Source organism: Eretmochelys imbricata, chromosome 10 (assembly GCF_965152235.1).
Source record: "Eretmochelys imbricata isolate rEreImb1 chromosome 10, rEreImb1.hap1, whole genome shotgun sequence".
Classification (NCBI taxonomy): domain Eukaryota; kingdom Metazoa; phylum Chordata; order Testudines; family Cheloniidae; genus Eretmochelys; species Eretmochelys imbricata.
In genome coordinates this window covers 67,502,980-67,515,888 of record NC_135581.1, presented here as the reverse complement: position 1 = coordinate 67,515,888, position 12,909 = coordinate 67,502,980, and the positions used below count along the sequence as shown (strand labels likewise).

The window sequence follows — 12,909 nt, the reverse complement described above, 5'->3', positions numbered from 1 at the left end:
ACCGCTACTAAATGGGACAAAGCCCCCGCAGGCCATTACCCATCTCCAGTGACTGGGGATGGGAAAGCCACAGGAGACAGCTGCTCATGGGAGTTACTCCAGCCTATAAGACTATTGTAACTTCTGAGATCTTCATGGCCCCAGCAGGGCAAAGAGGACAGGAGCCACAAGGGAGAGAAGCAACATGATACATCTCCTGTATGTGGAATGAGTTGTTTTTTATAAGAAGGTGGTCACGGGCGATCTTCCCCTTACACACTGGGCTAAAGTACACAGCTAGTTTGACATAGACTTGCATATCCCTTTTTATACTGGAGGGGGCTTTTCTGCTGTGCTGAATAGGGATGCTTTCCTGAATCAGGGCCTTAAATAGCAAGAATGACACACTTAATGTTATAGAAAAACATTGAGTCATTCTTGTCATTTAAGGCCCCAACTCAAGAAAGCCTCCCTGTTCAGCACAGCAGTTAACCATGTACTTACATTTTTTCCTGAATTGGGGCCTAATTATTTATCTGACTACTCCTAGAGATTTATAAAAAACACTAGATTTCACACACACGCACAGTCATTGGTTCACCAAGAGAATACACCAGTACTTCCCAACATAGTATGGGAGGAGAGGAAATCACACCATAGTTGATGAGGAGTAAAACCATAGCTGTAGGTATGTGGCTAACCTGCCATTTAAACATCTCCTTAGAGAATATGATGCTCCCCCTCCACAAGTCCGCGAGCAATCGCTCCATGCTCCCCACGCATCCCAGGCCCCTTCTTTATCTTCATCAGAACGTGCAATTCTGGAGGTCTGTAAATGCGGGGGGGAAAAAGAAAGTAACTGAATTTGCTTGGAGTATTTTACATTCTTTTGCTGATTATTTACCTTTGGAAGATTACTGCTCTGGTACATGGCAACAAGATTCATATTCAAAGATTTAATGTTTCAGATTAAGTTAATATTTTAATCAAAAAGATGTGATAGTTACAATGAGAAAAGAAACAGACTACTTGAACATGAGGTTTCCTCAATACCAGGCCCATTGTTTTACAGCTATTGGTTTGTGCTGTCCAACGCCACGCTGAAGTCTGTTATCCACTTCCCCCTTTATCACATGCTTCAGAATGTAGCTCTCAAGAGAGCACAAAGAAAGTGTGCATAGTTTTCCTGTGCCATCTTACTATTTCCTACATTTCCTGTAGTACTAATAGGGATGGAAGGATTAGATTTTTATCAGTAAATGTTGGTAAACATCAATGTCACTGTACACACACAAACCAATGACAAAATTTCCATCCATAATAATAAAAATGTACAGATAGCAAAGAAAAATGCTGCTTGAGTTTAATTTAAAGATACTTACTTTGTATATTTTGACAGATGATGTGAACAATTTGTATTTTAATGCGTTATAAAGCTTTAACTTATTGAATCTCAACATCTGTCGTTAAATAGTTATTGGTTTGACAAACTCCCCGTTATCTGAGCTCCTCCCATAATATCCCACAACTATGAACATTATTTATTTATTTAAATCTAAAAATTTGCTTAAAACAAAAATATATATTTTCCGTCAAAATTTAAAAAAAATGTATTCTGCCAACCCTAGGTATCAGGCAGTTATATTCCCATACTCAAATGCCAGAATGGGGATGTGGTGGTGTCATGGTTACAGGGCAGGCTGTGCTTTAGACACCTTTCAGTCCCTCTAAAGTGCACCCTTCAGATGACAAGCCTGGCTCATTGCATCTCCCAAAGAGTGGGACCCCACAATTCAGCCACTCTTGGACTGGATCTCTGGCAGCCCCCTGTATTTAAAAACGGAGAAGTCTGGATGTCCAGCAAACTGTTTCCAGGAAAGAAAGGGAAGACTTGAGAGGCAGGTTGGGTCCTGTGATTAAGGCACTGAACTGGGACTAGCAAAGCTGGGTCTAAGTCCTGGCTTTGATATATACTTGCGTTCACTTATGTTCTGTGCCTCAGTTCCCGCTCTGTAAACTGGAGATAATACTTCCTTTGTCCCACCCACTACCTGTCCCGTAAAATCTTTGGGGGCAGGGACTGTCCCTGACTAAGTTAAAAGCATAAAAATTAGCCCTTTACTCAGCTGGGGCCTCTGGGAGCTACTGTAATACAACTAGAATAGTAATAAATTATTATAAATAACATATAATAACAATAAATGCAACTAACAACAATAATAAGCGTCAGTAAAAGGGAAGTAGTCCAATGTAAAAAAGCTGCCATATCCATTAACACAGCAGCCTGAATAGTTTCTTTAACTAGAGACAAGGTGCTAAGAAGACTCTGAAGGAATTATGGAAGATGATATAAAGTACAAAGAAAAAGCCAGTAATCCTAGTTTATCATTCAAAATTTTAAGCAGAGTCTTTTTTCTTCCCCCATAATATTAATATTAAATGCCCCCAAGATGGAGTTGCTGCGAAGTGAATTTAAAACATAATTCACAGTTTTTCATAATCTGAAATTTTGCAGATGAGCACATTATATTTTGTCCTAGCAGGGTACACAAATGATAATCCCTGCACAGGAAATGTACTTCCCAGTACTACAGACTGTCAAGAAATCTATCAGTCTGCACATTAGACCATTTGGCATGAGAAGGATCTTAAACTGTTTTCATTGGCAAAACAACAGTATTTTGACTTTTGCATAAGTTATTGTATGCATTCCAATTTGGTTACTTTTAACAATTTCTCTTAGATACAATTAAAAACACATCATATTATCCATACTCATTTCCTATACAAACAAAGACACCTCAAGAACTGCTGATTATTCACAGTTCTCACTGAGGTCACAGGGATCTGCAGAGGCTCAGCACCTATCAGGATCAGGGCCACTGTGAATAGTTCCATGGTTTTATTGAAAATGAGCACGACACATCAAAGACCGAGTAGCTTTTTATCATTCAGAAGAGTGTTGAAATATATGGATGCATTTCTGTTACTGTGGTGTGGCAGGACAAGGGCAGGCTCTGCTGTGGGATACTTTTCCAAAGGAAATCAGGCAGAGTGAGATTCTGATAATTTTCAGGTCCATCTCTTTCATAAGTGCTATGCAAGACCCATCTCTTTCATAAGTGCTATGACCAACCCCCAAATGAGAAAACGGGACAGAGAGAAGTAGAAGGTAAGAAGAAACAATACCGAAAGCAAAATAAAATGCATATCTAGACCTAGGGCAGCCTGTGAAAGAATTGCCTTTTTGATCACACTGCGTTCTATCAAACTGTTGTATGAGCTTAGACACCACTGTGTTTCTCTCTAGACATCTTTTTGAGGTACTTATGTGGTCACCATTACCATACCATCAGGACGTCTCATGAGCATTTGAAAATTACACCCCCCAAGCAATCTTGGAGGTGAATCAAGTCTTGAGTTTTACAACCAAATTCTGGTTGCAGTGAAGTCACTTGGAATTATTCTAGTAACTTTTAAAAAAGGACCAAGACTAAAGACCTAAGAAGTAATTTTAAAGCTATTTGAAAATTGAACCACTTAATTAGGGAGCCTGAGGCTCCTCCAACAGACTTCAACAGAAACAGAGTAGACTTCCCCCAACAAACTTTGATTTCTTTGAAAAATGAATAAAATTATGTTCCTCCCTATTCCCTGCTTTATAAAACACACTGCCTTTCCATTTCGCAGAATTATCCAAAATCCCCAACAAGCAATATTTTGGAATGGGGCAATTCCTTAATCCAAGCAGGCCCCAGTTAAAATGTAATATAATCAGAATTAAGGGCTAACCATATCCTGTTTAAAAGAATTGTGGTTCTGTTCATTATTCTGAATCTATATCCAGTCTGTGCTTCATGATGAAAGAATGGGAAAATCAAGTAGCAATTTTCTCAAGCATTCCCCTCTGTTTTCAGTACAATTCTTTAATGGCTGTTCTATTTACATCCTACTTTTACCCTTCAATGTTTGAAATTTCTAAAAAACTTTTCCCTGGGGGAAAAAAAAAAGACACACTGTGCAGATCTTCTGTAACCAAGAGACAAACGATGACAAATCCATGATTGCTAGTGCATTTACATGATGGAACTGCTATCCTAAGAAAATCAGAATTTTTATAAACAAACTACACTCTATGAGGAACAGCAGCCATCAATTACACATGGAATGAGAACATCACAATCAGGTGATTTCTGTGTTCCACAAAGCTAATGCTTAGTTATCACCTACTGTAAACTCATAATGTAAATATGCTACTAGTATCACTAAAGAATGAAAGATATATTGTGGATAAAATGAAGTAAAAGAAATAGCTTCCCTAAGATGATACAGAATCATGAATCAACATCTACCTCAGTACAATCATAGATTGACCGAACACAAAAAATATTCATCAAAGCTTTATTGAAATGATTATATATACAGTCAGTTATCTCAACAGCAGATCATTTCAACCAATCAACCCATAGCAAACCCACTTATGTAATTAAGAACCTTAAATCTCTGTACTAGAAATTAAGAACCTGATTCAGTGCTCTACGAAGTCAGTGGAGATACTCCCATTGATATCAGTGGGCATAGAATTAGGCCTCATATAGCTAAACAGGAGCATACAACCTCATGTAAGAATGGTGCATCCTATCAAAAGGTGCTGCAGAACCCTAACCAATCACTCATCCTCTCTCTCTCTCTCTCACAAACACACAAACAGTCTCCAGTAAGAGGATGAATATATTGCCAGTAAACACCATGAGACAAATTAGAAACTACACGAACCTCTGCTCCAGTTTAGAAGAGTCTTTAAAATAGACAAAAATATTTACCTTGATCTCAGCTGTATGAATAAACCCAGGCAATTTCAAGAAATTAGGCCATGACTTAACACCCAAACTAATGAACATGTAACCATCTGTTTGCTTCACATATCAAACAAAATTTCCTGGATCCTTACCTAGTCCATTTACACAGCACTGCTGAGATCAATGGGATACTAGGGAAAGTTCTCTGCAGAGCCACAAGAGTACTTCTTAAGTTTATTCAACTATTTTTAAGTTTGTCTGAAACTAGATGGTTCTGAGAATGGACCATTTACCTCTACGTAAATAGTTTACGTTTAAACCAGGTCACTAGTGACCAAAAGCTGTTACCAATTGATGATCGGTGGCTTACTATATGGGAAATGTGTTGGTTGTCACTGTCCTGTTCCTTGAGGATACTTTTAAATAGGCAAATAGACAGACAGACCCGGGCTGGGATGCTTACACTGCTGCTGTTAATTTTATACTTGTTCTAGGGATACACAAAGGACTCCTTTTTTCACTTCTGTCAACATGGCACTTTGTGCTAGCATTAAACTTATTTAAAAAATAAGCAATATCATTGTTGGATCACCTGATTCAACCTGCTGGGGATAAACCTCACTGAGCAGTAGCCTTAAAAGTTTGCATTAATTATTTCTATGGCCATCTCCTTTCTTCGCCTCATTTACCAATCCAGATGTCAAAATGGATTATCATCCTGCTACTGACAAAATTTAAAGTAATCCTGTAATGCAGAATATAAGTAAATGTCTAGTCTGTTACATTTAGCCAACACTGTTACTTTACCTCTGCCTCACTGATCTTTTTCTCTCACTGCTATTGTAAGGAGTGACTGTTGAACCAAGCAGCATTCTAGATATCCAAAGAGCAAAAATTTAATAACCTTGCCTTACACAAATAAAGTTAAGGACAATTCAGACAATTCTTTAGAAACTTCAATAAAGGCAGTCAGATCTACTGTAATAGAAGCATTCCCAATTTTAAAGTATATTCCTAGCCACAGATGGGTAAGTAGGTTTCAGAAAAATAAAAGAACAAATCTCTTGTCACCAAATTTATTATATAAAACATGAACTAAGCAATCTCCATTTGAGCAATAATAAACTGCAGAACTTGGTCTAAACATTTAAATTAGCAGCTTCCTTACCTTCTTGCTCCCAAAGGTTAAAATTTAAGAAACACTTACTGTAAACTTTAAAAATACACTCAGGCCATCTTACTGTTCCAGAAATGATAGAGCCTTGCTCTGCCAAGATCCCCTAGGAATTTTAGAATCTGCATTGGGTTTACTTTCACATCAGAAGCAAGGCCAGTATTGAAATGCCTGACACAGACAACTGAACCAACTGACTTCAGATATGGATAGAGAGCTCTTTAATACTACTGGGAATCATGTCATAATGGGAGACTAACTTCTCAAATATAGATTGGAGAATAAATGCTACTAATACTGGTAAGGCCCAGTTATCCCTGAATGTGACAGATAATAGTTTTCTTAATCAAATCATCACTGACACGATGCAATTTTAGACTTGGGTTTGGTGAGTAGTGAAGACATAATACTCAGTCTTGTCTAGAGTGCAAGGGACTGGACTAGACCACCTTCCAGTCCTACACTTCTATGATGCTATGATATCATAGAAGGGCTAGTCATAAGAAATAAACTTGGATCAAGTGATCATGAGTTGATTCACTTTAAATTAAATGGAACGATAACCAAAACCAGACTGACAACTATGGTTTGTGATTGGGAAAAAGACTTTGGGAAATTACGGGAATTACTTAAAGAAGTCAACTGGACTGAAAGGCTCCAGGATTTAAATGTGGAGGAGGCTTGGAGTTTCTTTAAATCAACTATTAAAAAAACCCAAAAACTATCTGCATCTTGAGCAAGAGGAAACAACTTGTTGGGAAAGACGCAACTGGACGAATAAGCATATCAAAAAGATTATTAGGAGTAAGCAGAGATTCTACAGGAAGTGGAAAAGGGGACTGATCAGCAAAGAAAGCTACATTTTGGAGGTTAGAAAATACAAGAATAAAGTGAAAATTGCTAAGAGTCCAGCTGAATTAGCTCTTACCAAGGAAATTAAAAATAAATAACAGAGGGGTTTTAGTTATATAAATAAAAGGAGAATAAGGAAGGATGAGGTTGGGCTGCTATGCTGGGGAGGAGATTAAAGTTAATCTAGATATGGCCCCAAAACTCAGTGAATACTTTGCCTTGGATTTCAATAAGGATGATAATATGGAACACGGGTATGAAGCCAGAATGGATGATGGAAATGAGTATACAAATATGGAAATTACCACATGGGATGTGGAAGCAAAACTTTCAGAGCTTAATGCATTCAAATCAGGGGACTGGATAATTTGCATCCCAGACAGGGCTGGCTGTAGGCACCAGCAAAAACAAGCGGGTGCTTGGGAAGGCACATTTCTAGGGGCGGCATTCCGGCGCCGGCCATGCTATCCCTAGAAATGTGCCCCCGCCGCTCCAGCTCGCCTCTGCCTGCTCCCCTGAGCGCACCACCACCGCTCCGCTTCTCCCCACTCCCTCCCAGGCTTGCCGCACATGAAACAGCTGTTTCGGGGGAGGCGGCGATGGTGGAGCGGAAGCGAGCTGGGACAGGGAGTGGTTCCTCTACCCCCCCCCCGTTACTTCCTGCGCTCCCCCCACCCTTGCTCACCTCCACTCTGCCTGCTCCCCTGAATCCTCCCTCGCCTGAGAGGGAGGGGGGAGAAGCAGAGCGGCGGCGTGTTCAGAGGAGCAGGCGGACCAGAGGTGAGCTAGGGCGGGGGTTGCAGGGTGGGAGCCGCAAGAAGCAATGTGGGGAGGGGGAAATGCAGCACACCTGGGAGAGGAGGCGGAGCCGGGGATTTGGGAAAGGGTTTGGGAAGGGGCAGAGTTGGGGGGGCACAGAAAAAAAGCGGGGGCGGTCAAAAATTTTTTTGCTTGGGGCGGCAAAAATCCTAGAGCCAGCCCTGATCCCAGAATACTGGAGAAATGACACATGAGATTGCTAGTCCAGTAGCAAGGATTTCTAATAAATCTACCTATTTGGTGGTAATACCAACTGGAGAATAGCTAACATTGTACTTATATTTAAGAAAGGGGAAAAAATGTGACTGAGGCAATGACAGACCTGTTAGTCTGACCTCAGTAGTATGCAAAGAAAAAATAATGAAGATAAACTGAAAAGGGGATGTAAAGCAATATGGGTTTCCCAAAAGGTACATCGTGCAAGACTAATCTGATTTCCTTCTTTGAGAAAATAACTAGATTTTTTAGATGACAGGAATGCAGTACATCTAATATACTTGGACTTCAGTAAAGCATCTGACTTGGTACCACATGGGAAATTCTTACATGTAGAAGATGTACAAAAACTGTAAGGTGGATAAGGAACTGGCTAAAGGGGAGAGGGCAATGGGTTGTATTGACAGGTGAATTACTGGGGTGGAGGGAGGTTTCCAGTGGAGTTCCTCAAGGATCAGTCTTAGTATCAATCTGATCCAATATTGTTATGAATGACCTGGGCACAAAAAGCAGAAGTGTGCTAATGAAATTTGCTGATGATGCAAAGTTGGGGGGCATCATCACTGCATGGTAGAATTGGCATATTATACAGGAAGAGCTAGATGACACTGAAGACAGAGGTAACAGATATGGAATGAAATTCAGTAGCACAGAGTGCAGGGTCATGCACTTATGGTCTAATAATAAGAATCTCTGCTACAAGCTGGGGGCTCCTCAGCTAGAACCAACAGAGGAGGAGACAGCTGTGTGTGTGTTGGTCCATCAAAGTATGACATTCAGCCACCAATGTGATGAGGCTGCAAAAAAGGCAAATGCAATCCCAGGATGTACCAGGTAAGGCATCTCCAGTAGACATAGAGCAGTATTAATGCCATTGCACAAGGCACTGGTAAGACCTCATTTAGAATACTGTGTACAATTCTGATCAAGCATGTTCAAGAAAGATTCATTCAAACAAACAGGTGCAGAGAAGAGCAACTAGGATGATCAGGGGAATGGAGGGCCTATCTTACGAGAGGAGACTGGAAGAGCTTGACTTATTAAGCCTAGCAAAAAGAAGGCTGAGGGGAATATGATTGTGCTTTGTAAACACATTACGAGTGGAGGGGTAAAACCAGGGAGAGGGAAGAGCTATTTAAGCTAAAAGACAATGTTGGCACCAGAACAAATGAGTATAAACTAGTCCTGACCAAATTCAGGCTGAAAATTAAAAGATTTCTAACTATCAGAGGAGTAAAAAGAAAAGGAGTACTTGTGGCACCTTAGAGACCAACCAATTTATTTGAGCATGAGCTTTCGTGAGCTACAGCTCACTTCATCGGATGCATACTGTGGAAACTGCAGCAGACATTATATACACACAGAGATCATGAAACAATACCTCCTCCCACCCCACTGTCCTGCTGGTAATAGCTTATCTAAAGTGATCATCAAGTTGGGCCATTTCCAGCACAAATCCAGGTTTTTTTCAGTTTGTGTGTGGGGGGGTGGAGGGTGAGAAAACCTGGATTTGTGCTGGAAATGGCCCAACTTGATGATCACTTTAGATAAGCTATTACCAGCAGGACAGTGGGGTGGGAGGAGGTATTGTTTCATGATCTCTGTGTGTATATAATGTCTGCTGCAGTTTCCACGGTATGCATCCGATGAAGTGAGCTGTAGCTCACAAAAGCTCATGCTCAAATAAATTGGTTGGTCTCTAAGGTGCCACAAGTACTCCTTTTCTTTTTGCGAATACAGACTAACATGGCTGTTACTCTGAAACCTATCAGAGGAGTGAAGTTCTGGAACAGCCTCTCAGTAGGAGTTGTGAGGACAAACAACTTAATTAGTTTGAAGAGGAAGCTGGACAAATTGGTGAGTGGTGTTGTATGCCAGAGTTGCTTCTGATGGTAGGGGGCAGGATTCAGCAGCCCTGGGTACCTACCTACTACTTGCAAGGTAGATATTCTGGGTTGTTTTTTTGTTTTTTCCACTAAAGCATCAGAGATGGCTGTGGCTGGAGATAGCAAACTGAACAGGGTGGGCCAGTGCTCTGAGGTGGCACCGAGCATTCTTTCTCTCATGTGCTTGGCAGACTGGTTCTTGCTCACATGCTCAGGCTTTATCTGTTCGCTATATGTGGGGTTGGGAAATAACTTTCTCTCAGATCAGATTGGCAGTGACCTGGGGGGTGGGGGGTTACTTGTCTCTGCAGCATGGGGTACAGGTCACTTGCTGTCTTATCTGGGAATATCTCAATTAATCAATTCCTTGCCACTGCAGGGGCCTTAAGCACTGATGAACATCGGACTCTCCTATTCTCTGCCAGTAGCATATAATAGTTTAGGCTCCTGTCGGCTGCAATACTTCAGTCTAATTTCAGTTGTTTAGTGTGTGGATGCTGGGTAGTATTGGTGGCCTGTGATATAGAGGAGGTTGGACTAGATGATCTCTGGTCCCTTCTGTCCTTCAACTCTATGACTCAATGAGAGTAGAAGGTGCTCAGCACCTCTCAGGAAATCACATAACAAGATCAGGCCCTAAAGCAAATGAAAGACAAAAGGAACACAAGAATTATATCATTTAAAATCTATGCGCTAAATCAGAATGTATAATTACCTCTTCCAATCCAAAGATAAATGATATTTTATCCTATTACAAAGAAACCAGAAAAGTGAAGAACCTCATGATACCAAAGATGACAAGTCAAACCAGTCTCTCGCTTTCAGAATAACTGGCTTCTTTGGACAGTGCAGTGATAACATCTAACCTAGTCATCATAACTTCATTATTTGTATTAAAACCAGTCACATGATGCTAGCAGGCAGAATATCATTTAGACCCCTAAACAATGTACAGTTGTTCACTTACTAAATGGCTTAGATAAAACTATTGTTCTGAACTGTAACTAATTCAAAAACTCCAACTACTAGGCTGATCAAAGCACAGGTTTGTGCCAACAAAGCCTTCTTCATAATCACCAACCTAATCAGTGCCCAGAGTGTTGACTTAAACTTCAGCCAGTTCAAATAATTTATCCCATGGGAAAGAGTTAAAAGCAGCTTGAGCTGGCCTGGTAATTTACTAGCAAAATAATATTGATTTACTAGCTGTCAGCTTTCATAAACTTTATATATTACATTTGTCTACACTGTGGTACCAAATTCAAGTATAAGAAAGAAAAGATTACCAAAGCTATGATTTAAATTCAAAGAGCTTGAAAGTTCACAGTTAGGAATTAAATCAAGAGCTAATTACAATAGGACACAGAAGAGCTGAATTGTGCATAGGGTCCATATTCATACTTTGCTTCTGAACTCTGAGTTTTCATGCTTCTGAGATTGTAAGACAGGATTCTAATGCTCTTTGATAATGAAGGTTTTGTGTGATTTTCCTTTCAAATTTTTTTTAAATGAAGAAGCGTTATGTATATAAGTGTGAGTATGTGTGAGAGTGAGAAAGAGAGACAGAGAGAGAGAGAGAGATTGAATAACATCACTGCAGCTATAGCAAATCCAGACACAATAACTGACAACGGCTACAAATGTAATTCGGTGGAAAACTTGGGTGATTTGGTGGTTCTTTATATAGAGTTTGATGGCAGTTGCGTCCCATACCGTCACACTTCTATTTAGTCCAGCTAGTCTAGATGGGATTGTATCCATTCCCAATGTACTTGATATGAAATCAGGATTAGAATACATTCATTGCATTTAACAGAATTTTACTTCAAAAACCAGTGCAATGTGTCACAAAAAAGTCACTCCGACTTATAGGCAACAGTTGTTTTTATTTAATATTTCATCACAATTTTCACTTCATCTATAACCATTTCTTTAAAAAACAAGACAACAATCCATCCCAGTGCAGAGGGTCTGTGCAAGGCTTTCCACAATTCGGAAAGGTTTCAGAGTAGAAGCCGTGTTGTCTTTCTGTATCCGCAAAAAGAACAGGAGTACTTGTGGCACCTTAGAGACTAACCAATTTATTTGAGCATAAACTTTTGTAGGCTAAAACCCACTTCATCAGCTGCATGCAGTGGAAAATACAGTAGGAAAATTTTATATACATAGAGAACATGCAACAATGGGTGTTACCATACACACTATAACGAGAGTGATCAGTTAAGGTGAGCTATTATCAGCAGGAGAGAAAAAAAACCTTTTGTAGTGATAATCAAGATGGGCCATTTCCAGTAGTTGACAAGAATGTGTGAGGAACAGTAGGGGGGAAAAATAAACATGGGGAAATAGTTTTACTTTGTGTAATGACACATCCACTCCTAGTCTTTATCCAAGCCTAATTTAATGGTGTCCAGTTTGCAAATTAATTCCAATTCAGCAGTCTCTCATTGGAGTCTGTTTCTGAATTTTTGTTGTTGTAATATTGTGACTTTTAGGTCTGTAATCGAGTGACCAGAGAGATTGAAGTGTTCTCCGACTGGTTTATGGATGTTATAGTTCTTGACGTCTGATTTGTGTCCATTTATTCTTTTACGTAGGGACTGTCCGGTTTGACCAATGTTAGTCTCTAAGGTGCCACAAGTACTCCTGTTCTTTTCACAATCCTGAAAGTATCTGAGCAGCTACTGAGAGGTGCTGAGTGCTCTCAACTCCCTAGATCTATGGCTATGTCTGCATGGCAATCATGAGATGTGACTGCGGCTCATGTAGACATACCCAAGCAAACTTTAATCTCGCAAGCTCAGGTACTGGGAGGAGTAAAGTTGTGGCAGCCACACAAGCTTCAGCATGGTCTAGCCAGGCAAGTAAGTACCCAGGGTTCCAGCAGGGTTTGTACTGCCTGCATTAATGCCTGCGCTGCCGTGGCTTCTCCGCTCCCATACTCGCGATAGATAGACTAAAGCCAGCTCAGGTATGTCTACCCACCCTTCAGTCGGACGCAATGATTGCAGCATAGACAACAGACTAGGGACCGAATGGATAGGCAGCAGTTCTGCGGAAAAGGACCTAGGGGTGACAGTGGACGAGAAGCTGGATATGAGTCAACAGTGTGCCCTTGTTGCCAAGAAGGCCAATGGCATTTTGGGATGTATAAGTAGGGGCATAGCGAGCAGATCAAGGGACG

At 40.4% G+C, this 12,909-nt stretch overlaps 1 protein-coding gene across 1 annotated transcript in view; it reads right to left on the bottom strand.

The window, feature by feature from the left end:
- Nucleotides 1-12,909, bottom strand: part of ADAMTSL3 (ADAMTS like 3) — a 274,919-nt gene that overhangs the window by 146,375 nt on the left and 115,635 nt on the right. Inside the window, exon 4 of the mRNA XM_077828139.1 lies at nucleotides 681-808. Coding sequence (XP_077684265.1) covers nucleotides 681-808 — 128 coding nt within the window. The remainder of the gene's footprint in view (nucleotides 1-680; nucleotides 809-12,909) is intronic.